The 26433-nt window shown below is 39.9% G+C and overlaps 1 protein-coding gene across 3 annotated transcripts in view; it reads right to left on the minus strand.

Moving 5' to 3' along the window:
• LOC122823939 (rho GTPase-activating protein 21-like) overlaps window positions 1-26433 on the minus strand; it is a 107046-nt gene that overhangs the window by 64598 nt on the left and 16015 nt on the right. The window contains exon 1 of one of the 3 annotated variants that reach the window (XM_044104009.1): window positions 4843-5545. The exons of the other annotated variants lie outside the window; for them this stretch is intronic. Coding sequence (XP_043959944.1) covers window positions 4843-4974 — 132 coding nt within the window. The 5' untranslated portion in view covers window positions 4975-5545. Of the gene's footprint in view, window positions 1-4842; window positions 5546-26433 lie in introns of those variants that run through there. 3 annotated transcript variants of the gene reach the window in all.

Consider the following 26433-nt stretch of genomic DNA (forward strand, 5'->3'; position numbering starts at 1 on the left):
TCTTAAGTGTAAAATGTATATATTTTTTTTACAGTTTAGGCTTAATTACTGCTCTGACAGTGTGATTTCTTCAGCAAATGGCCTTTCTTAGAGTCTGTATACTCTTGTTAACAATTAATAGATTACTAAATTATCGATTATCAATAATCGATTAATTGTGATTAATCCAATTAATCATTTCAGCTCAATAATTCAGCTCAGTAATTTCATTACTCAATGTAATGAAAAGCATTTAAACAAAGGGGGACTGGGGGATCTGCATTTAAAGCCATAAACATTTTATAACAACGTTAAAGTGTTTCATTTTGCCTGGGATATAAGGAAAAGAAAAAGAAGAAGCAAATCATCCCGCTTGATACGTTTTAGCTAAGGATGCTTCTGCAGCTAAAAAATACTTCAAACATTCAACACTACAAGAAAATAGAAATAAAACATCAGAATTGTAAAGGAGAGAAACATTAAGACAGATGCTAACTCACTCTGGGTTAAAAACCAAAGAGAAAAAATAAAATGTTTTTAAACTAATTTTAAAAACAGGATGAAATTATCAACACAATGTAGGACAAATTTTTTATTTTCTTTTTTTTTTTGGGTTAACTAATTAATATTTGAGTCTATATACACCAGTTAACGATTAATCGATTCCTAAATCATTTAACAATTATCTCAATAATCAATTAATCACAATTATTTCGATTAATCATTTCAGGCCTTAACTAAAATCTGTATATATCAGAGATTTGCAACATCCTGGGACTGAAAATTGACGGATGCATTTCAAAATAAACCCAATTTCATTTTTCTTTCCAGTTCAGGATAATCACCTGACTCAGAATTATAGATATTCTTGTCAGGCAGGTTTATTATTAGAGCCGCCCAGTTATTGGTGGCAGAGCAGTTGGATCCACAGCTTCTCTCTCTCAGTCTCACACCAGGTGTTGGCCTGTAAATATTTCATGAGGCCTCTGTGCCGTGCTGCTGGCGCACAGAGGCTGTTTTCAGCGGCTTTCTGGAAACAGAGCCCCATCAGTTCAGCTTGCAAACAATTTTCAGCGTGGCTAAAATTAAATAAGGGGAAGGGACGGCGGCAAGACCTCTTTACTCCTCACATTGGACATTCCAGTGCGAAATTAAAAAGTGGAGAGACGGGGGGAAAATTCATGAAACAATGAGCTGTCTGTGCGAGAGTCCGGGTGGAAAGCCAGAGGCATGTCAGAGATACGACACGCTTGTAAGGATGCCAAGCTGACTTCTGTCCACACAGACACAAACCATCAGACAAGATAACACGATAAAGAGCACTTTATGACAGACAGAAACCCATATCAGTGCCTCTAGATGCTAATACACTTACATCATTCTGTGAACTGAACCACATTGATTCTGACATGTCCTGCATGACATGCCAATTTTCCCTCCAAGAGCTAAAAGTCAAGCTTCAAAAATGAGAAATTTGTGGCCAGTTTTTATTTATATTTCTGTTTTCCAAATCCAGCATGTCCCATTGCAAAATGAAACCTTTAATATCGGCTTTTGAAGTCTTGCTTTCTCTCGCTTTCTCGCAATCTAAATGAACTGCTATCATATCACAGAAAGCAATTTCTTTTTCCTTTATATCCTTGCTTTGAAACTACAGCTTGGAAATCACAAGCCACATATCAAATCCCAGCTAATCAACCAACTAATATCACTTTATTGATCTCAAAGCGCTTAAGAGGTGAGCAGAAAAATCATGTCAGGCAAAATAAGGTTGGTCTCAACTAGCCCCTTTTTGAAGGACAATTTACACAGATTCAATATCCATGTTTCTGTTATAAGCAATAAATCCATCAGATGATAAATTAAAACAAGTTTAATAATTTCTATTTCCGTGATTTTTTGTTGTTTTCTACCAAAAACTGGATGACAGATGTTGATTTTGAAGGTTGATTTTGTTTACAGAGACTTCATAATGCATTTTATTTGTTGTTTTGCTAATTTATCTTGAATATATAAAATATCTTCCAGTTCTGGTGTTCATTAAATATTCATCTTTGAGGGTTTATTGGTATTGCCATTATATTACAGTTTATAGCAATAACTTCTGGGACAATTTATCGTCCAGCAAAATTTCTGGTTGCATTAAAAGTTGCACAACGTTTTAGATAACATTAATTCACCTAAATATTAATTACGCTACAACAGCAGTGATGGTGTAAAGTCAAAGTATTTTTAGTAAAATGTCATCATGGGGTGAGAATCTCCTATTGGTTGGAAGTTGACAGAGTTTAACAGGGTTAGTCTTGCAGGTTGCCATAAGAAACTTGCTTCTATTGCTGTTCTTGACATTCCCTTCTCTGGTTTCCATGTTTAGAAATGATCACAATACTGGACTCTTTCCTCTGAGTTAACTTTTACCAGTTGTGGAGTTAAAAACCCAACGGTAGTACTTTATGGAAATTTTTCCGGACTAAAAAAATTCTAATTAAACCCCCTGGAGCTGCATGAGGCACTCCCAGTGGACACACAGGGACACCCGGAGGTCAGCATGCCGAGCAATCCACGGTCTCCTGTTCCACACTTCTGAATGAAGGATGGCTATTAATAGCCCAAATGTCAGGGATGCCTTTCCTGGAGAACTCCAGCCTCTCAAAAAAAGAGGCCAGGACATTGTGAACTCTTATTGCTCCCATCAAATTCATTATTTTCCTGTCATACATCCACATATTTCTGAAAGTGACAGACTCAAACTGGTCCCAGTTCCTCTATATCTACTATTTTTTGACCATTCCCAGCAGTTTGTTGTGAAGAGAGCGTGTTCAACTGCGACAGAGATCAACCATGCAACTCAAACGTTTTTACCCAAAACATTATACTTTTTGACAGTTTTATAAAAGGATAAAATCTGAACTTTATAGGAGTTTAAACTGGAAGATAACATAGAACAACAAGAAGTCTTTTGCCTTCCTTTTCCAAAACTTCATCTGTAGTTCTGGGTTTTTCTAGATCAGGGGTCTCAAACTCCAGGCCTCGAGGGCCGCAGTCCTGCAGTTTTTATATGTGCCACAGGTACAAAACACTGGAATGAAATGGCTTAATTACCTCCACCTTGTGTAGACCAGTTCTCCAGAGCCTTAATTATTCTATTCAGGTGGTGCAGCAGAGGCACATCTAAAACTTGCAGGACTGTGGCCCTCGAGGACTGGAGTTTGAGGCCCCTGTTCTAGATCAATGGTCCCCAACCCTGGTCCTCAGAGACCACTGTCCTGCATGTTTTGGATGAGTCCAGATTCATATGATTGCATCACCTCCTCTGCATTCTTTCAGTTGCTGCAGAAGCCAGTTAATCACCTGTTCATTTAACGCAGGTGTACAGCAGCAGGGAAACACCTGAAACATGCAGGGCAGTGGGCCCTGAGGACCAGGGTTGGGGACCACTGTTCTAGATGATTAAACCAAAAACTTGGGACTTTTCTATTTGGGTGTAACAATATGCAAAAATCACGTCGGTACATTTGAGTGTTTACACACTCGGTTCGATTGGGGACCAAAGTTGCAGGATTTGTTACAACTTAGGTTGTAACAAAGTTGTAACAACCAGCTGTGTAGGTTGGTCGGTTGTAGGTTGCTTTCACACTGTATTGTGTAAAATGAACCACATTCTTTAAAAACCTGTTCCCCTCCTCGCCTTCTGGGGGCGCTGCACCAAGAACTACTGAAGGAAATCTCACAAAAAAACTCTGAAAAAGACAGTGAGCGCAACTTCCATTACCAGAAAATGTAAACAAAAATGAAGTATCATCAGATTTTAGTGGCTGTAGGATTCCTCTTTTGTCTTGGTAAAAGACCATGAGCCGTTTCTAAAGCTAGCGCTAGACTCTCGTGTTTGATTTGGAGAGTTCACTTAACCCAACGAAGACCAAAGTTTGTAAGCGTGCCAGGTCCCCGATTCTCACCCAATGGCCGCTGGAGATTCCCCCATGTAACCTTTTAAAGATTAGGTGGGCATTGATGTTTGGATAGATACAAAACTGAGACAACTTAAAGAAAAAAAAAACCTGGATAGGCATATCTTTTTTCCCTATTTCATTCTGTTCATACAAACTATAGTAGGGATGCAACTGCTGATTATCTTAGTAATGGATTAATCAATTAATGATTTAATCTGACAAAAAATTGAGACATTCTACAGATATTTCATCGAATACATTAAAAGATGCAAATAAACAAATATTTCCTTTTCTAAATAGGAAAATTAACATTTTATTTTCTAAAACGGAATAACACAGAATTTTATTAGCAAATCTGAACCAAGTGAAGCTAAAACTGCCACTTGAGCTTTAGTTAAAACGTATTTACAGATGAAAGTGTTTTATCTTAATGCAAAATGCCTTTTTGGTCACAGTTTTTGGCTTTATTACTGCTCTGAACATGTTTTTTTCCAGTAAATAGCCTTTTTTGAGTCTGAATATTACAGTAAATTTTTAATCAATTGCTAAATTAGATGATTATTATTTCGATAATCGTGATTAATCGCAATTAATACAGTGAATCTGATTAATCACAATTATCCGCGATTAATCCAATAAATTGTGATTAATTAGATTAATCGACACCTGAAAATATTTAACTCCTTCTCCTTTTCAGATTGCTGAGGAAGCCTGTTTGTGCAACTCTGTGATTTTGTTGTTTTCTGCATCGTATGGATCTTCATCTATGAGCCGCCTGCTCTTACAAACGATGGGGAACGGCGACCTAAATCTACAAATTTAAGCAAAATCTAAAACGTTTCAACTGAAAATAGCAACAAAACAACCAGAGAGAAAAGAGATCGAAAAACAAAAAAATCCTCACAAAACTGACCTGATTGCTCCAGGCGCAGTACAGATCACAGATCAGGGTCCAGTTGTTTCTAATCATGCAGTCCAGAACTTTAAGATGTGACATTTGCTCTGAAAAAACACAAGCTGCTCGGACACCTGCCCCGTCAGCCATCCACGTTGGACCCCGCTGCTCCCGGAGGCTCCCTGCAGGCAGCGATGCTCCTCCGAACGGGACAAGAGGGAATACAGCCGAACACACACCTCCGCTCCCATCTGTGAGCCCAACGGGTAACCCGTCAGCTGTGGCCGACGGCCCAGCCACGCTTCATTAGCCGCGTGTTAATGACTCCGGCTGCTCTAGCCTGAGATAATCCTCTGATTTCAAAAGATAAAGAAAAACAGCTTTGTGGAAAAAAGGGGGGATTAATCTGCAAAAACCTGCAAGAGAGGCCAAATTTAGGCAGCAGGATCCAAACTGCAGAACGGCGAAGACGAAGAATGAGAGAAAAAAGAGCAAGTTGCACTTTTTTCTGTCCTCTCCATGCTGATGAGACTCCCTCTCTCCGCTCAGCTCGTCGTGCCGCCCTGTGCTCGTCTCCGCAGAGGCACAATGAGATTCAGATCCATCCAGAAAACCATCAATTAGGCCGCAATGCAGGACTCCTAAAAGCTCCTCTCATGGTCCCAAACACAACTTAAACTGCAGAGTTTGTAAAAACAAACTTGTCCCAAGGAGAGAGGACTGCACTACCTCCAACTCTGGATCCGACTGCTGTTGCTGCACTTTCATCGGCAGTGCAGGATGCTTTTTTCTTTTTTTTTGCATTAGTCTGCAAAAAAATACAGCAGGAGTCGAGCCTGCTGCTGCAGCCCCAGCTGCCGCAGAGCAGAGACTCCCGTAAAACTTACAAAAACAAGCAAGATGAATCCATGTTTTACCAGAGTAACTCAAACCAATTCAAAAATACTTTAACGGAAATTAAATGTTGTCATAACTCATATCATACAACTGATCTGCAGTAGCAGTCAATCTTCCAACTAACCTAAAAAGGCCTCTGACTGAAGACTGTTGCTGTATGAATGCCAAAACATGCAGGACAATTTCTGGACAGATGTAATCCAATAAAGGTGTCCTGGATGACAATATCAGTTGTTGGAAAGCTCTGCTAATCCACGTCATTTGCTTTTGCCACTCCTATTAAAATCTCTATCTGGCCGTATAGTTAGAAACCCAGGCAGATGTAATGTAATTAGCTGAAATGTGAGACCTTTAAAAACACTTATAACTGTATATTTCAATGGTTCAATCACCGAATATACTTTAATTTGCACAGTGGAAACAGTTCCAGCCCTATAAAAGAAGCTAACATCCACAGTCTTCCATATTGTCGCTCTTTGGGTTCGCCCACTTGGCACCAACAAAAAGAAATGGTCCTCCTTTATTGGTTGCTTTGCAAATGCTAGGCAATAGTGTCTCAACTAGCACTGAACCTAAATACTCTAAGATGAATTTTATTTGAAATATTTCAGATAAACTCTGGGAACAGGCAAATTCTCCGTTAGTTATTTGGAGTTACCTTTCTCAGAAACATTTGTGAAGATATGAATCAAGTAAACCAAACTAGTACCATGTTAATTTGGGGTTAAAGAAGCCTATATTTGAGCTTAAACAAAAAAAAAATGTAATAATTGAACACTGTATTCTTACTGGCTTTGTTTGTCTATCATCTCAGGAAATACCATTTGGTTTAGGCTTTTGTAATGCTAATTCTAAACTAAACGATCATCTGCAAAGAGGAAATCCAATCAACACTGAGACCAACAAACCATTTGCAACTTTAATGAATCAAACTTTCACCTTCAATTACTATCATGTTGTAACGTTTCTCTGCTTCAGGGACTCTGTGAGCTGTAATCTGTGCTTTGGAGCGCTGTGCTCTGACTATGTGAGAGCAACACAAGATCCATAAATCAGAATTGATTGGATTATATTTACTTCGCTGTGGGGGAAGGGGACATGTTTTACTTTCTGCTGGACGATTCCTGGTTGGTGATGAAACAATGGAAGGATGCTTCCTGCTGCATTATGTCACAATAGTTTCCTAAATGGATGTCAAAGATCAATGAAGACCTCATAATGTATTCATTGGGGCCTGCCCATAGCAATGCATAAGGAGAGCAGTGACTGACTTGCGAAGCAAGTCAGTCACTGCCTCCATGCATTGCATGGCAGGCACCTATTGTTCTACACCCAATAGAATGTCTCTTTATTATTATTGGGGCCTGCCCATAGCAATGCATAAGGAGAGCAGTGACTGACTTGCGAAGCAAGTCAGTCACTGCCTCCATGCATTGCATGTGGCACCTATTGTTCTACACCCAATAGAATGTCTCTTCATAGCAATGCATAAGGAGAGCAGTGACTGACTTATGGCAAGTCAGTCACTGCCTCCATGCATTGCATGGGCAGGAACCTATTGTTCTACACCCAATAGAATGTCTCTTTATTATTATTATAGTAAACTTATTCTTCCGTTACCGTTAATGCGGCTCGTACCGCTGCGAGCCCAGCCACAAAAGTGGTATCAAAACGTGCGGCTCGGTCCCGGCATTGGAGCTATTATTTTATATGAATCGGACTTACGATGGCAAGTAAAAAGCTAAAAACGAGCAAAATTTCCAACTGTCAAACGCAGAGCATAACTGAAACCAACTGCCACTTTTTAGAGTGAGAATTTAAGCAGATTTTTGAACCCAAAGCGATTTTTTGAATCGCCGTCACGCCCACAAATATCGCCCGATTGGTATCAAACTCGGTCATGACATTGATACGCTGCCTGCTCCGGTAAAATGTGTTCGATATTTCTAGCATTTACGGTTTTCTGTCAAGGTGCTTCAGAGTGAAATTATGGGACAGGGTAACTGACGCCTCCTGATTCACTTCCATGTATTTCTGAAAAGTTTCTGCACAATTTTTTGTCTCATCACTGCAATTACTGTGAATGAGGTAAAAATATGAATTGCGGTACTATCGGAGACGACAAATAGCCCTCTTATACGCTTCAAACGGTTTTTGAATATGTATTACGGTTCCTGAACGGCAAAGGTTTGTTCGGAGTGCTTTTTCCATATTAATTGGCTGGGTGTCTCACAAAGATAGAATTTTTTTCCCCCCTTTCTGTCTCACACAGACATGACAGTTAGCAGCTGATCCATTACCATAGCAACGGAACACATGAGGCCAGAGCAGCTGACTTATGGGAGGACACTCTGGAATGAGCTGGCCTTTAGAACTACTTGTGTTTTGGGCATTTTATAACTGATTTTAACAAACCATTCTAACACATAGGATTAGTGTGTAATTTTTAAATAAAGCTTAATGGAAATTTCCCAATAAAAGCCCCAATATTTCTGTCAGGTCAGTGCAAAAATCTCTGCCTATATTATCTTTTCCTCTCAGGTTATGGCACTGGCTTGCGCAGCAAGCCAGTGCAATGGCATTAACCTTTGACCTAATGATAATAAATAGGACTATCAGAACACCATATCTGTAGTTCTGACACTCAGTTAAAACAGAGCTTCCATTTAGAACTACTGGCTGTTTAGGCCAGTAAATAAGGAATTTAACCCAAACACTGTTGGATTAGTGTGGGCATTTAATATGAAGCTTATGTTTATATTTCAAAATAAAAGCCTTCATATTGCCCTCAGGTTAATGCATCGCCGTAAGGCGATGCAATAATATTAGAATGCTTTATATTCTTCTCTCAGGTTAGGGATCTGCCTTGCGCAGCAAGGCAGATCATTAAGATAAGACTTTTACCTTAAATAAACTATTAGCTATTTTACTTACTTATTAGTCATTTTAAATATACTGAATGGAGTAAGTCAATTACAGAAAACATTCTAATGATACCCCACATGCTATTGGCAGCATTTAGGTAAAGATATGTTTGGCCTGCTTTGATCAGAAAAACTAACTGCTTAAAACTATTAGGATTCCATCTCTCCCTGTGTGTTTCACTCACATGACAGTTGAGCTGCTCTTTAGAACTACAAAGACTGAAGGTTAGAACTACAACATGGTGGAACTGTCAGTTACTACAGAGGAGGACTGAGCTGGCCTTTAGAACTACTTGTGTTTTGAGCATTATAGAAACGATTTAACACATTCACTGTTACACATGGGATGAGTTTGACCATTTCTTATGATGCTTACTGAAAATTTCAAAATAAAAGCCTTGGCAATTTTTACATCATATATTTGCTCATTTTTGCTTGACGTGATTGGTTTATCCAAAGCACTCTTAGACACTGGATTAGTGTGGGCATTTAATATGAAGCTTACTGCAAATTTCAAAATAAAAGCCTCAATATGACCCTCAGGTTAATGCATAATACAATAATATTAGAATGCTTTATATTCTTCTCTCAGGTTAGGGAACTGCCTTGCGCAGCAAGGCAGTTCATTAGCATTAGCATTTTATCTTAAATAAGCTATTGGGTATTTTTTTTGTCTTTTTAGCCATGTTTAGTATACTTAATGGTGTAAGTCATGTATAGACAACATGCTAGTGAGCTGATTATCATGCTGAATCGTGCATGTCCATGTTAGTCAACATTCTTGTGATTCTCCACATGGTTCTTTGGAAGTTTTTAAGCTTAGCATTGATGCAAATTGTTACCATCAGAACGCTGGGTCCAAACCGACGGGCACACTTTGGCAGGCCCCAGTTAAATTTCTTCAGGAATTTTCTAGTTGGGGCCTGCCCATAGCAATGCATAAGGAGAGCAGTGACTGACTTGCGAAGCAAGTCAGTCACTGCCTCCATGCATTGCATGGCAGGCACCTATTGTTCTACACCCAATAGAATGTCTCTTTATTATTATTATAGTAACTTATTCTTCCGTTATCAAGAATGCGGCTCGCATGGCCAAGTGAGCCCACCCATAAAAGTGGTATCAAACGTGCGCTCGAACCCGGAATTGGAGATATTACTTGTGGTGGTATTTGGAGTTACCATGGCGACTTAAAAAGAAAAAAACGACCCCAAAATCACTAACGAGCTCACCAGGTGCAAGTCTCGTCGTCAAGGGGACGAGGCAACCAGTAAATCCTGAAAATACCCTATTTTGAGGATTTTCTGTGTCATAACTTTATGTAGAAACGCCATTCAAACTTCATTTTGTAGATACGTCCGTGATCTCTTTAAAGTGAAGACAGCACGTCAATATGTATTATGGTTTGTCCACAACTTCTTTCTAAGCGATTCCAAAGTTTTTGATTTTGGAAAATCAGAGTGTGAAGGCTGCTCCTCTAGAGTGAGAGTCAGAGCGACATTTTGACCCCAAATCATTTTTTAACTCGCCCTCACGCCACAAATATTGCATGATTGGTATCAAACTTGGTCATGACATTGATACGCTGCCTGCTCCGTCAAATGTTTACAAAAATTATCTAGCGCTTACAGTTTTCTCTCCAGGTGCTTCAGAGCAAAGTCATGCGCCAGGGTAGCAGACAGATCTCACTGATTCACTTCCATGTATTTCTGATAAATTTCAGACCTTGGCACACACTTTTTTTATCTCATCGCTGTTAATACTGTGAGTGAGGTCGAGATATGAATGGCGGTGGACTATGTGAGACGCATAAATAGCCCTCTCATATGCTTCAAACGGTTTTCGAATATGTATTACGGTTCTTAACGGAAACAGTTTTTTGCAATGCTTTTTTAGTCAAACTGGCTGGCTCAAACAGAGAATTGTCTCCCTGGATGTCTCACTCACAGCTGGCAGAGAGGATTATTTACCATGGCAACGGAACCCAGAGCAGGGAGAGCAGCTGAGGACTACAAATACGATCACTGTAGTTCTCAACTAGTAGTTCAGTTAAAACAGAGGAGGACTGAGCTGGCCTTTAGAAAAACTTGCTGCTATGGGCTGTATATAACTAATTTAACCCTGTCACTGTTACACATGGGATGAGTTTGGCCCTTTGAAATGAAGCTTACTGAAAATTTCAAAATAAAAGCCCTTGAAAATTTTTACATCAGGTCATTGCTTTTTTGAGCGTTATATGACTGATTTAATCCAATGACTGTTACACATGGGATGACTTTGACCCTTTCAAATGAAGCTTAACAAAAATTTCAAAATAAAAGCCTTGGGAATTTTTACATCATGTAATTGCTCTTTTGGCTTTATGTGACTGGTTTATCCCCAGCACTCTTCCACCTTGGATTAGTGTGGGCATTTAATATGACGCTTACTGCAAATTTCAAAATAAAAGCCTCAAAATGCCCTTCTGACAGTGCACCGCGAGGCGGTGCAGTGATATCATTCTGCATTATCTGTTTATCCGAGGTTAGAACTGCCTTGCACAGCAAGGCAGTTCATTAGCATTAGCCTTTTAGCTTAAATAAGCTATTTTCTATTTTTCAGACTTATTAGCCATGTTTAGTATACTTAATGGAGTAAGTAAATGACAGTAAACATTCTAATGATACCCCACATGCTACTGAAAGTATTTATGCTTACATTAGCATATTTGCTCATTTTAGCTAATACACTTACTTTATCATACTGAATGTTGCATGTCCAGCTTACTTAACATTCTTGTGATTCTCCACATGCTATTGATTACATTGCAGCTTTCTTTAGCATTGATGCTAATTGTTAGCATCAGAACGCTGGGTCCAAACCGACGGGCACACTTTGGCAGGCCCCAGTTAAATTTCTTCAGGAATTTTCTAGTTGGGGCCTGCCCATAGCAATGCATAAGGAGAGCAGTGACTGACTTGCGAAGCAAGTCAGTCACTGCCTCCATGCATTGCATGGCAGGCACCTATTGTTCTACACCCAATAGAATGTCTCTTTATTATTATTATAGTAACTTATTCTTCCGTTACCGTTAATGCGGCTCGTACCGCTGCGAGCCCACCCATAAAAGTGGTATCAAAACGTGCGGCTCGAACCCGGCATTGGAGCTATTACTTGTGGTGGGATTTGGAGTTACCATGGCGACGTAAAAAGCAAAAACGACCCCAAAATCACTAACGAGCTCACCAGGTGCAAGTCTCGTCAAGGGACGAGGCAACCAGTAAATCCTGAAAATACCCTATTTTTGAGGATTTTCTGTGTCTCATAACTTTATGTAGAAACGCCATTCAAACTTCATTTTGTAGATACGTCTGTGATCTCTTTTAAAGTGAAGACAGCACGTCAATATGTATTATGGTTTGTCCACAACTTCTTTCTGCGACCCAAAGTTTTTGATTTTTGGAAAAATCAGAGTGTGAAGGCTGCTCCTCTAGAGTGAGAGTCAGAGCGACATTTTGACCCCAAATCATTTTTTAACTCGCCCTCACGCTCACAAATATTGCATGATTGGTATCAAACTTGGTCATGACATTGATACGCGTGCCTGCTCCGGTCAAATGTTTTCAAAAATTATCTAGCGCGTACAGTTTTCTCTCCAGGTGCTTCAGAGCAAAGTCATGCGCCAGGGTAGCAGACAGATCTCACTGATTCACTTCCATGTATTTCTGAAAATTTCAGACCTTGGCACACACTTTTTTATCTCATCGCTGTTAATACTGTGAGTGAGGTAGAGATATGAATGGCGGGACTATGTGAGACGACAAATAGCCCTCTCATATGCTTCAAACGGTTTTCGAATATGTATTACGGTTCCCGAACGGAAACAGTTTTTGCAATGCTTTTTTAGTCAAACTGGCTTGCTCAAACAGAGAATTGTCTCCCTGGATGTCTCACTCACAGCTGGCAGAGAGGATTATTTACCATGGCAACGGAACCCAGAGCAGGGAGAGCAGCTGAGGACTACAACACGCATCACTGTAGTTCGAACTAGTAGTTCTGTTTAAACAGAGTATGACTGAGCTGGCCTTTAGAAAACTTGCTGCTATGGGCTGTATATAACTAATTTAACCCTGTCACTGTTACACATGGGATGAGTTTGGCCCTTTGAAATGAAGCTTACTGAAAATTTCAAAATAAAAGCCCTTGAAAATTTTTACATCAGGTCATTGCTTTTTTGAGCGTTATATGACTGATTTAATCCAATGACTGTTACACATGGGATGACTTTGACCCTTTCAAATGAAGCTTAACAAAAATTTCAAAATAAAAGCCTTGGGAATTTTTACATCATGTAATTGCTCTTTTGGCTTTATGTGACTGGTTTATCCAAAGCACTCTTACACATTGGATTAGTGTGGGCATTTAATATGAAGCTTACTGCAAATTTCAAAATAAAAGCCTCAAAATGCCCCTCTGATAGTGCACACCGAGGCGTGTGCAGTGATATCATTCTGCATTATCTGTTTATCCCAGGTTAGGGAACTGCCTTGCGCAGCAAGGCAGTTCATTAGCATTAGCCTTTTAGCTTAAATAAGCTATTTTCTATTTTTCAGACTTATTAGCCATGTTTAGTATACTTAATGGAGTAAGTAAATGACAGTAAACATTCTAATGATACCCCACATGCTACTGAAAGTATTTATGCTTATATTAGCATATTTGCTCATTTTAGCTAATACACTTACTTTATCATACTGAATGTTGCATGTCCAGCTTACTTAACATTCTTGTGATTCTCCACATGCTATTGATTACATTGCAGCTTTCTTTAGCATTGATGCTAATTCTTAGCATCAGAACGCTGGGTCCAAACCGACGGGCACACTTTGGCAGGCCCCAGTTAAATTTCTTCAGGAATTTTCTAGTATATTATTTATTATTCTTCCGTTACCGTTAATGCGGCTCGTACCGCTGCGAGCCCACCCATAAAAGTGGTATCAAAACGTGCGGCTCGATCCCGGCATTGGAGCTATTATTTTTATAAGGAATCGGACTTACGATGGCGAAGTAAAAAGTGAAAAACGAGCAAAATTTCCAACTGCCGAAACGCAGAGCATAACTGACACCAACTGCCGTTTTTTTAGAGTGAGAATTTAAGCAGATTTTTGACCCCAAAGTGATTTTGAAATCGCTGTCACGCCCACAAATATCGCCCGATTGGTATCAAACTCGGTCATGACATTGATACGCGTGCCTGCTCCGGTAAAATGTGTTCGATATTTCTCTAGCATTTACGGTTTTCTGTCAAGGTGCTTCAGAGCAAAATCATGGGACAGGGTAACTGACGCTCTCCCAGGTTCACTTCCATGTATTTCTGAAAAGTTTCTGCACAATTTTTTGTCTCATCACTGCAATTACTGTGAATGAGGTAAAAATATGAATTGCGGTACAATCGGAGACGACAAATAGCCCTCTTATATGCTTCAAACGGTTTTCAAATATGTATTACGGTTCCTGAACGGCAAAGGTTTGTTCGGAGTGCTTTTTCCATATTAATTGGCTGGGTGTCTCACAAAGATAGAATTTTTTTCCCCTCTTTCTGTCTCACACAGACATGACAGTTAGCAGCTGATCCATTACCATAGCAACGGAACACATGAGGCCAGAGCAGCTGATTCATGGGAGGACACTCTGGAATGACCTGGCCTTTATAACTACTTGTGTTTCTGTAGTTCTAACTAACACTCAGTTAAAACAGAGCTTCCAATTAGAACTACTGGCTGTTTAGGCCAGTAAATAAGAGATTTAACTCAAACACTGTTAGCCATTGGATTAGTGTGAGCATTTAATATGAAGCTTATGTTTATTTTTCAAAATAAAAGCCTTCATATTGCCCTCAGGTTAATGCATCGCCGTATATGGCGATGCAATAATTTTAGAATGCTTTATATTCTTCTCTCAGGTTAGGGAACTGCCTTGCGCAGCAAGGCAGATCATTAAGATAAGACTTTTACCTTAAATAAACTATTAGCTATTTTACTTACTTATTAGTCATTTTAAATATACTGAATGGAGTAAGTCAATTACAGAAAACATTCAAATGATACCCCACATGCTATTGGCAACACTTAGGTAAAGATATGTTTGGCCTGCTTTGATCAGAAAAACTAACTGCTTCAAACTATTAGGATTCCATCTCTCCCTGTGTGTTTCATTGTCATGACAGTTGAGCTGCTCTTTAGAACTACAAAGACTGAAGGTTAGAACTACAACATGGTGGAACTGTCAGTTACTACAGAGGAGGACTGAGCTGGCCTTTAGAACTACTTGTGTTTTGAGCATTATAGAACCGATTTAACACATTCACTGTTACGCATGGGATGAGTTTGACCATTTTTTATGATGCTTACTGAAAATTTCAAAATAAAAGCCTTGGCAATTTTTACATCATATATTTGCTCATTTTTGCTTGACATTATTGGTTTATCCAAAGCACTCTTAGACACTGGATTAGTGTGGGCATTTAATATGAAGCTTACTGCAAATTTCAAAATAAAAGCCTCAATATGACCCTCAGGTTAATGCATCGCCGTAAGGCGATGCAATAATATTAGAATGCTTTATATTCTTCTCTCAGGTTAGGGAACAGTTCATTAGCATTAGCATTTTATCTTAAATAAGCTATTGGGTATTTTTTTGTCTTTTTAGCCATGTTTAGTATACTTAATGGTGTAAGTCAAGTATAGACAACATGCTAGTGAGCTGATTATCATGCTGAATCGTGCATGTCCATGTTAGTCAACATTCTTGTGATTCTCCACATGGTTCTTTGGAAGTTTTTAAGCTTAGCATTGATGCTAATTGTTACCATCAGAACGCTGGGTCCAAACCGACGGGCACACTTTGGCAGGCCCCAGTTAAATTTCTTCAGGAATTTTCTAGTTATTGGGGCCTGCCCATAGCAATGCATAAGGAGAGCAGTGGCTGACTTGCGAAGCAAGTCAGTCACTGCCTCCATGCATTGCATGGCAGGCACCTATTGTTCTACACCCAATAGAATGTCTCTTTATTATTCTTAACTTATTCTTCCGTCACCGTGAATGCGGCTCGTACCGCTGCGAGCCCACCCACAAAAGTGGTATCAAAACGTGCGGCTCGATCCCGTGAGGTGTGCTATTACTTTTGGTGGGTTTTGGAGTTACCATGGCGACGTAAAAAGAAAAAAACGACCCCAAAATCACTAACGAGCTCACCAGGTGCATCTCTCGTCGTCAAGGGGACGAGGCAACCAGTAAATCCTGAAAATACCCTATTTTTGAGGATTTTCTGTGTCGTCATAACTTTATGTAGAAACGCCATTCAAACTTCATTTTGTAGATACGTCCGTGATCTCTTTTAAAGTGAAGACAGCACGTCAATATGTATTATGGTTTGTCCACAACTTCTTTCTAAGCGACCCAAAGTTTTTGATTTAAGGAAAAATCAGAGTGTGAAGGCGCTCCGCTAGAGTGAGAGTCAGAGCGACATTTTGACCCCAAATCATTTTTAACTCCCTCACGCCACAAATATTGCATGATTGGTATCAAACTTGGTCCTGACATTGATACGCGTGCCTGCTCCGGTCAAATGTTTTCAAAAATTATCTAGCGCTTACAGTTTTCTCTCCAGGTGCTTCAGAGCAAAGTCATGCGCCAGGGTAGCAGACAGATCTCACTGATTCACTTCCATGTATTTCTGAAAAATTTCAGACCTTGGCACACACTTTTTTTATCTCATCGCTGTTAATACTGTGAGTGAGGTAGAGATATGAATGGCGGGACTATGTGAGACGACAAATAGCCCTCTCATATGCTTCAAACGGTTTTCGAATATGTATTACGGTTCCCGAACGGGAAACAGTTTTTTGCAATGCTTTTTTTAGTCAAACTGGCTGGCTCAAACAGAGAATTGTCTCCCCCTGGATGTCTCACTCACAGCTGGCAGAGAGGATTATTTACCATGGCAACGGAACCCAGAGCAGGGAGAGCTGCTTAGACTACAAATACGCATCACTGTAGTTCTAACTAGTAGTTCAGTTAAAACAGAGGAGGACTGAGCTGGCCTTTAGAACAACTTGCTGCTATGGGCTGTATATAACTCATTTAACCCTGTCACTGTTACACATGGGATGAGTCTAGCCCTTCAAAATGAAGCTTACTGAAAATTTCAAAATAAAAGCCCTTGAACATTTTTACATCAGGTCATTGCTTTTTTGAGCGTTATATGACTGATTTAATCCAATGACTGTTACACATGGGATGACTTTGACCCTTTCAAATGAAGCTTAACAAAAATTTCAAAATAAAAGCTTTGGCAATTTTTACATCATATATTTGCTCATTTTTGCTTGACGTGACTGGTTTATCCAAAGCACTCTTAGACACTGGATTAGTGTGGGCATTTAATATGAAGCTTACTGCAAATTTGAAAATAAAAGCCTCAATATGCCCCTCTGGACAGTAGTGCATCACGAGGTGCAATGATATCATTCTGCATTATCTGTTTATCCGAGGTTAGGGAACTGCCTTGCGCAGCAAGGCAGTTCATTAGCATTAGCCTTTTAGCTTAAATAAGCTATTTTCTATTTTTCAGAATTATTAGCCATGTTTAGTATACTTAATGGAGTAAGTAAATGACAGTAAACATTCTAATGATACCCCACATGCTACTGAAAGTATTTATGCTTATATTAGCATATTTGCTCATTTTAGCTAATACACTTACTTTATCATACTGAATGTTGCATGTCCAGCTTACTTAACATTCTTGTGATTCTCCACATGCTATAGATTACATTGCAGCTTTCTTTAGCATCGATGCAAATTGTTAGCATCAGAACGCTGGGTCCAAACCGACGGGCACACTTTGGCAGGCCCCAGTTAAATTTCTTCAGGAATTTTCTAGTATATTATTTATTATTCTTCCGTCAACTGAATGCATTTCTCGCTGCTGAGCCCACCCACAAAAGTGGTATCAAACGCGGCTTGATCCCGGAGGTGTGCTATTATTTTGGTGGTATTTGGATTTACCTTGGCGACTTAAAAGCAAAAAAACGACCCCAAAATCACTAACGAGCTCACCAGGTGCAACTCTCGTCATCAAGGGGACGAGGCAACCAGTAAATCCTGAAAATACCCTATTTTTGAGGATTTTCTGTGTCGTCATAACTTTATGTAGAAACACCATTCAAACTTCATTTTGTAGATACGTCCGTGATCTCTTTTAAAGTGAAGACAGCAGGTCAATATGAATTATGGTTTGTCCACAACTTCTTTCTAAGCGACCCAAAGTTTTTGATTTTTGGAAAAATCAGAGTGTGAAGGCTGCTCCGCTAGAGTGAGAGTGAGAGCGACATTTTGACCCCAAATCATTTTTTAACTCGCCCTCACGCTCACAAATATTGCATGATTGGTATGAAACTCGGTCATGACATTGATACGCGTGCCTGCTCCGGTCAAATGTTTTCAAAAATTATCTAGTGCTTACGGTTTTCTCTCCAGGTGCTTCAGAGCAAAGTCATGCGCCAGGGTAGCAGACAGATCTCACTGATTCACTTCCATGTATTTCTGAAAAATTTCAGACCTTGGCACACACTTTTTTTATCTCATCGCTGTTAATACTGTGAGTGAGGTAGAGATATGAATGGATATGGAAAGATATGTGAGACGACAAATAGCCCTCTCATATGCTTCAAACGGTTTTCAAATATGTGTTACGGTTCCCGAACGGGAAACAGTTGTTTGCAATGCTTTTTTTAGTCAAACTGGCTGGCTCAAACAGAGAATTGTCTCCCCCTGGATGTCTCACTCACAGCTGGCAGAGAGGATTATTTACCATGGCAACGGAACCCAGAGCAGGGAGAGCTGCTTTGGACTAAAAATACGCATCACTGTAGTTCTAACTAGTAGTTCAGTTAAAACAGAGGAGGACTGAGCTGGCCTTTAGAACTACTTACTGCTATGGGCTGTATATAACTCATTTAACTCAGTCACTGTTACACATGGGATGAGTTTGGCCCTTTGAAATGAAGCTTACTGAAAATTTCAAAATAAAAGCCCTTGAAAATTTTTACATCAGGTAATTGCTTTTTTGAGCGTTATATGACTGATTTAATCCAATGACTGTTACACATGGAATGACTTTTACCCTTTCAAATGAAGCTTAACAAAAATTTCAAAATAAAAGCCTTGGCAATTTTTACATCATGTATTTGCTCTTTTTGGCTTTATGTGACTGGTTTATCCAAAGCACTCTTAAACACTGGATTAGTGTGGGCATTTAATATGAAGCTTACTGCAAATTTCAAAATAAAAGCCTCAATATGACCCTCAGGTTAATGCATCGCCGTAAGGCGATGCAATAATATTAGAATGCTTTATATTCTTCTCTCAGGTTAGGGAACTGCCTTGCGCAGCAAGGCAGTTCATTAGCATTAGCCTTTTAGCTTAAATAAGCTATTAGCTATTTTCTGACTTATTAGCCATGTTTAGTATACTTAATGGTGTAAGTCAAGTATAGACAACATGCTAGTGAGCTGATTATCATGCTGAATCGTTCATGTCCATGTTAGTCAACATTCTTGTGATTCTCCACATGCTTCTTTTGAATTTTTGAGCTAAGCTTAGCATTGATGCAAATTTTTAGCATCGGAACGCTGGGTCCAAACCGACGGGCACACTTTGGCAGGCCCCAGTTAAATTTCTTCAGGAATTTTCTAGTAGTAACTTATTCTTCCGTTACCGTTAATGCGGCTCGTACCGCTGCGAGCCCACCCATAAAAGTGGTATCAAAACGTCTCAACCCGGCTTTGGTGCTATTACTTGTGGTGGTATTTGGAGTTCCCTTGGCGACTTAAAAAGAAAAACACGACCCCAAAATCACTAACGAGCTCACCAGGTGCAAGTCTCGTCGTCAAGGGGACGAGGCAACCAGTAAATCCTGAAAATACCCTATTTTTGAGGATTTTCTGTGTCGTCATAACTTTATGTAGAAACGCCATTCAAACTTCATTTTGTAGATACGTCCGTGATCTCTTTTAAAGTGAAGACAGCACGTCAATATGTATTATGGTTTGTCCACAACTTCTTTCTAAGCGACCCAAAGTTTTTGATTTTTGGAAAAATCAGAGTGTGAAGGCTGCTCCTCTAGAGTGAGAGTCAGAGCGACATTTTGACCCCAAATCATTTTTTAACTCGCCCTCACGCTCACAAATATTGCATGATTGGTATCAAACTTGGTCATGACATTGATACGCGTGCCTGCTCCGGTCAAATGTTTTCAAAAATTATCTAGCGCTTACAGTTTTCTCTCCAGGTGCTTCAGAGCAAAGTCATGCGCCAGGGTAGCAGACAGATCTCACTGATTCACTTCCATGTATTTCTGATAAATTTCAGACCTTGGCACACACTTTTTTTATCTCATCGCTGTTAATACTGTGAGTGAGGTAGAGATATGAATGGCGGGACTATGTGAGACGACAAATAGCCCTCTCATATGCTTCAAACGGTTTTCGAATATGTATTACGGTTCCCTAACGGAAACAGTTTTGCAATGCTTTTTTAGTCAAACTGGCTGGCTCAAACAGAGAATTGTCTCCCCCTGGATGTCTCACTCACAGCTGGCAGAGAGGATTATTTACCATGGCAACGGAACCCAGAGCAGGGAGAGCAGCTGAGGACTACAAATACGCATCACTGTAGTTCGAACTAGTAGTTAAAACAGAGGAGGACTGAGCTGGCCTTTAGAAAACTTGCTGCTATGGGCTGTATATAACTAATTTAACCCTGTCACTGTTACACATGGGATGAGTTTGGACCTTTGAAATGAAGCTTACTGAAAATTTCAAAATAAAAGCCCTAGAAAATTTTTACATCAGGTCATTGCTTTTTAGAGCGTTATATGACTGATTTAATCCAATGACTGTTACACATGGGATGACTTTGACCCTTTCAAATGAAGCTTAACAAAATTTCAAAATAAAAGCCTTGGGAATTTTTACATCATGTAATTGCTCTTTTTGGCTTTATGTGACTGGTTTATCCAAAGCACTCTTACACATTGGATTAGTGTGGGCATTTAATATGAAGCTTACTGCAAATTTCAAAATAAAAGCCTCAAAATGCCCCTCTGATAGTGCACCGCCGGAGGCGGTGCAGTGATATCATTCTGCATTATCTGTTTATCCGAGGTTAGGGAACTGCCTTGCGCAGCAAGGCAGTTCATTAGCATTAGCCTTTTAGCTTAAATAAGCTATTTTCTATTTTTCAGACTTATTAGCCATGTTTAGTATACTTAATGGAGTAAGTAAATGACAGTAAACATTCTAATGATACCCCACATGCTACTGAAAGTATTTATGCTTATATTAGCATATTTGCTCATTTTAGCTAATACACTTACTTTATCATACTGAATGTTGCATGTCCAGCTTACTTAACATTCTTGTGATTCTCCACATGCTATTGATTACATTGCAGCTTTCTTTAGCATTGATGCTAATTCTTAGCATCAGAACGCTGGGTCCAAACCGACGGGCACACTTTGGCAGGCCCCAGTTAAATTTCTTCAGGAATTTTCTAGTTGGGGCCTGCCCATAGCAATGCATAAGGAGAGCAGTGACTGACTTGCGAAGCAAGTCAGTCACTGCCTCCATGCATTGCATGGCAGGCACCTATTGTTCTACACCCAATAGAATGTCTCTTTATTATTATTATAGTAACTTATTCTTCCGTTACCGTTAATGCGGCTCGTACCGCTGCGAGCCCACCCATAAAAGTGGTATCAAAACGTGCGGCTCGAACCCGGCTTTGGAGCTATTACTTGTGGTGGGATTTGGAGTTACCATGGCGACTTAAAAAGCAAAACACGACCCCAAAATCACTAACGAGCTCACCAGGTGCAAGTCTCGTCGTCAAGGGGACGAGGCAACCAGTAAATCCTGAAAATACCCTATTTTTGAGGATTTTCTGTGTCGTCATAACCTTATGTAGAAACGCCATTCAAACTTCATTTTGTAGATACGTCCGTGATCTCTTTTTAAAGTGAAGACACAGCACGTCAATATGTATTATGGTTTGTCCACAACTTCTTTCTGACCCAAAGTTTTTGATTTTGGAAAAATCAGAGTGTGAAGGCTGCTCCTCTAGAGTGAGAGTCAGAGCGACATTTTGACCCCAAATCATTTTTTAACTCGCCCTCACGCTCACAAATATTGCATGATTGGTATGAAACTTGGTCATGACATTGATACGGCGTGCCTGCTCCGGTCAAATGTTTTCAAAAATTATCTAGCGCTTACAGTTTTCTCTCCAGGTGCTTCAGAGCAAAGTCATGCGCCAGGGTAGCAGACAGAACACACTGATTCACATCCATGTCTTTCAGCTAAATTTCAGACCACGGCACACACATTTTATTATCACATTGCTGTTAAGACTGCGAGTGAGGTAGAGATATGAATGGCGGGACTATGTGAGACGACAAATAGCCCTCTCATATGCTTCAAACGGTTTTCGAATATGTATTACGGTTCCCGAACGAAACAGTTTTTGCAATGCTTTTTTTAGTCAAACTGGCTGGCTCAAACAGAGAATTGTCTCCCCCTGGATGTCTCACTCACAGCTGGCAGAGAGGATTATTTACCATGGCAACGGAACCCAGAGCAGGGAGAGCAGCTGAGGACTACAAACGCATCACTGTAGTTCGAACTAGTAGTTCAGTTAAAACAGAGGAGGACTGAGCTGGCCTTTAGAAAAACTTGCTGCTATGGGCTGTATATAACTAATTTAACCCTGTCACTGTTACACATGGGATGAGTTTGGCCCTTTGAAATGAAGCTTACTGAAAATTTCAAAATAAAAGCCCTTGAAAATTTTTACATCAGGTCATTGCTTTTTTGAGCGTTATATGACTGATTTAATCCAATGTCTGTTTACACATGGGATGACTTTGACCCTTTCAAATGAAGCTTAACAAAATTTCAAAATAAAAGCCTTGGGAATTTTTACATCATGTAATTGCTCTTTTGGCTTTATGTGACTGGTTTATCCAAAGCACTCTTACACATTGGATTAGTGTGGGCATTTAATATGAAGCTTACTGCAAATTTCAAAATAAAAGCCTCAAATGCCCCTCTGGACAGTGCACCGCCGAGGCGGTGCAGTGATATCATTCTGCATTATCTGTTTATCCCAGGTTAGGGAACTGCCTTGCGCAGCAAAGGCAGTTCATTAGCATTAGCCTTTAGCTTAAATAAGCTATTTTCTATTTTTCAGACTTATTAGCCATGTTTAGTATACTTAATGGAGTAAGTAAATGACAGTAAACATTCTAATGATACCCCACATGCTACTGAAAGTATTTATGCTTATATTAGCATATTTGCTCATTTTAGCTAATACACTTACTTTATCATACTGAATGTTGCATGTCCAGCTTACTTAACATTCTTGTGATTCTCCACATGCTATTGATTACATTGCAGTTTATTTAGCATTGATGCTAATTCTTAGCATCAGAACGCTGGGTCCAAACCGACGGGCACACTTTGGCAGGCCCCAGTTAAATTTCTTCAGGAATTTTCTAGTTATAGTAACTTATTCTTCCGTTACCGTTAATGCGGCTTGTACCGCTGCGAGCCCACCCATAAAAGTGGTATCAAACCGTGGGGCTCGAACCGGGAATTGGAGATTTTACTTTTGGTGGGATTTGGAGTTACCTTGGCGACGTAAAAAGCAAAAAACGACCCCAAAATCACTAACGAGCTCACCAGGTGCAAGTCTCTCGTCATTAAGGGGACGAGGCAACCAGTAAATCCTGAAAATACCCTATTTTTGAGGATTTTCTGTGTCGTCATAACTTTATGTAGAAACGCCATTCAAACTTCATTTTGTAGATACGTCCGTGATCTCTTTTAAAGTGAAGACAGCACGTCAATATGTATTATGGTTTGTCCACAACTTCTTTCTAAGCGACCCAAAGTTTTTGATTTTTGGAAAATCAGAGGTGAAGGCCGCTCTAGAGTGAGAGTCAGAGCGACATTTTGACCCCAAATCATTTTTTAACTCGCCCTCACGCTCACAAATATTGCATGATTGGTATCAAACTTGGTCATGACATTGATACGCGTGCCTGCTCCGGTCAAATGTTTTCAAAAATTATCTAGCGCTTACAGTTTTCTCTCCAGGTGCTTCAGAGCAAAGTCATGCGCCAGGGTAGCAGACAGATCTCACTGATTCACTTCCATGTATTTCTGAAAAATTTCAGACCTTGGCACACACTTTTTTTATCTCATCGCTGTTAATACTGTGAGTGAGGTAGAGATATGAATGGCGGGACTATGTGAGACAAAATAGGCCTCTCATATGCTTCAAACGGTTTTCGAATATGTATTACGGTTCCTAACGGGAAACAGTTTTTTGCAATGCTTTTTTTAGTCAAACTGGCTGGCTCAAACAGAGAATTGTCTCCCCCTGGATGTCTCACTCACAGCTGGCAGAGAGGATTATTTACCATGGCAACGGAACCCAGAGCAGGGAGAGCTGCTGAGGACTACAAATACGCATCACTGTAGTTCTAACTAGTAGTTCAGTTAAAACAGAGGAGGACTGAGCTGGCCTTTAGAACAACTTGCTGCTATGGGCTGTATATAACTCATTTAACCCTGTCACTGTTACACATGGGATGAGTTTGGCCCTTTGAAATGAAGCTTACTGAAAATTTCAAAATAAAAGCCCTTGAAAATTTTTACATCAGGTCATTGCTTTTTTGAGCGTTTTTTGTCTGATTTAATCCAATGACTGTTACACATGGGATGACTTTGACCCTTTCAAATGAAGCTTAACAAAAATTTCAAAATAAAAGCTTTGGCAATTTTTACATCATGTAATTGCTCTTTTTGGCTTTATGTGACTGGTTTATCCAAAGCACTCTTACACATTGGATTAGTGTGGGCATTTAATATGAAGCTTACTGCAAATTTCAAAATAAAAGCCTCAAAATGCCCCTTCTGATAGTGCATCAAGAGGCGTGCAATGATATCATTCTGCATTATCTGTTTATCCGAGGTTAGGGAACTGCCTTGCAAAGCAAGGCAGTTCATTAGCATTAGCCTTTAGCTTAAATAAGCTATTTTCTATTTTTCAGACTTATTAGCCATGTTTAGTATACTTAATGGAGTAAGTAAATGACAGTAAACATTCTAATGATACCCCACATGCTACTGAAAGTATTTATGCTTACATTAGCATATTTGCTCATTTTAGCTAATACACTTACTTTATCATACTGAATGTTGCATGTCCAGCTTACTTAACATTCTTGTGATTCTCCACATGCTATTGATTACATTGCAGCTTTCTTTAGCATTGATGCTAATTCTTAGCATCGCTGGGTCCAAACCGCACACTTTGGCAGGCCCCAGTTAAATTTCTTCAGGAATTTTCTAGTTGGGGCCTGCCATAGCAATGCATAAGGAGAGCAGTGACTGACTTGCGAAGCAAGTCAGTCACTGCCTCCATGCATTGCATGGCAGGCACCTATTGTTCTACACCCAATAGAATGTCTCTTTATTATTGGGGCCTGCCCATAGCAATGCATAAGGAGAGCAGTGACTGACTTGCGAAGCAAGTCAGTCACTGCCTCCATGCATTGCATGGCAGGCACCTATTGTTCTACACCCAATAGAATGTCTCTTTATTATTATTATTCTTAACTTCTTCTTCCGTCAACCGGAATGCGGCTCGTACCGCTGCGAGCCCACCCACAAAAGTGGTATCAAAACGTGCGGCTCGAACCCGGGAGGTGTGCTATTATTTTTGGTGGGATTTGGAGTTACCATGGCGACGTAAAAAGCAAAAAACGACCCCAAAATCACTAACGAGCTCACCAGGTGCATCTCTCGTCACAAGGAGAGGCAACCAGTAAATCCTGAAAATACCCTATTTTTGAGGATTTTCTGTGTCGTCATAACTTTATGTAGAAACGCCATTCAAACTTCATTTTGTAGATACGTCCGTGATCTCTTTTAAAGTGAAGACAGCACGTCAATATGTATTATGGTTTGTCCACAACTTCTTTCTAAGCGACCCAAAGTTTTTGATTTTTGGAAAAATCAGAGTGTGAAGGCCGCTCCGCTAGAGTGAGAGTCAGAGTGACATTTTGACCCCAAATCATTTTTTAACTCGCCTCACGCCACAAATATTGCATGATTGGTATCAAACTTGGTCATGACATTGATACGCGTGCCTGCTCCGGTCAAATGTTTTCAAAAATTATCTAGCGCTTACAGTTTTCTCTCCAGGTGCTTCAGAGCAAAGTCATGCGCCAGGGTAGCAGACAGATCTCACTGATTCACTTCCATGTATTTCTGAAAAATTTCAGACCTTGGCACACACTTTTTTTATCTCATCGCTGTTAATACTGTGAGTGAGGTAGAGATATGAATGGCGGGACTATGTGAGACGACAAATAGCCCTCTCATATGCTTCAAACGGTTTTCGAATATGTATTACGGTTCCCGAACGGGAAACAGTTGTTTGCAATGTTTTTTTAGTCAAACTGGCTGGCTCAAACAGAGAATTGTCTCCCCCTGGATGTCTCACTCACAGCTGGCAGAGAGGATTATTTACCATGGCAACGGAACCCAGAGCAGGGAGAGCTGCTGAGGACTACAAATACGCATCACTGTAGTTCGAACTACTAGTTCAGTTAAAACAGAGGAGGACTGAGCTGGCCTTTACAACAACTTGCTGCTATGGGCTGTATATAACTCATTTAA

Source organism: Gambusia affinis, linkage group LG21 (genome assembly GCF_019740435.1).
Source record: "Gambusia affinis linkage group LG21, SWU_Gaff_1.0, whole genome shotgun sequence".
NCBI lineage: Eukaryota > Metazoa > Chordata > Actinopteri > Cyprinodontiformes > Poeciliidae > Gambusia > Gambusia affinis.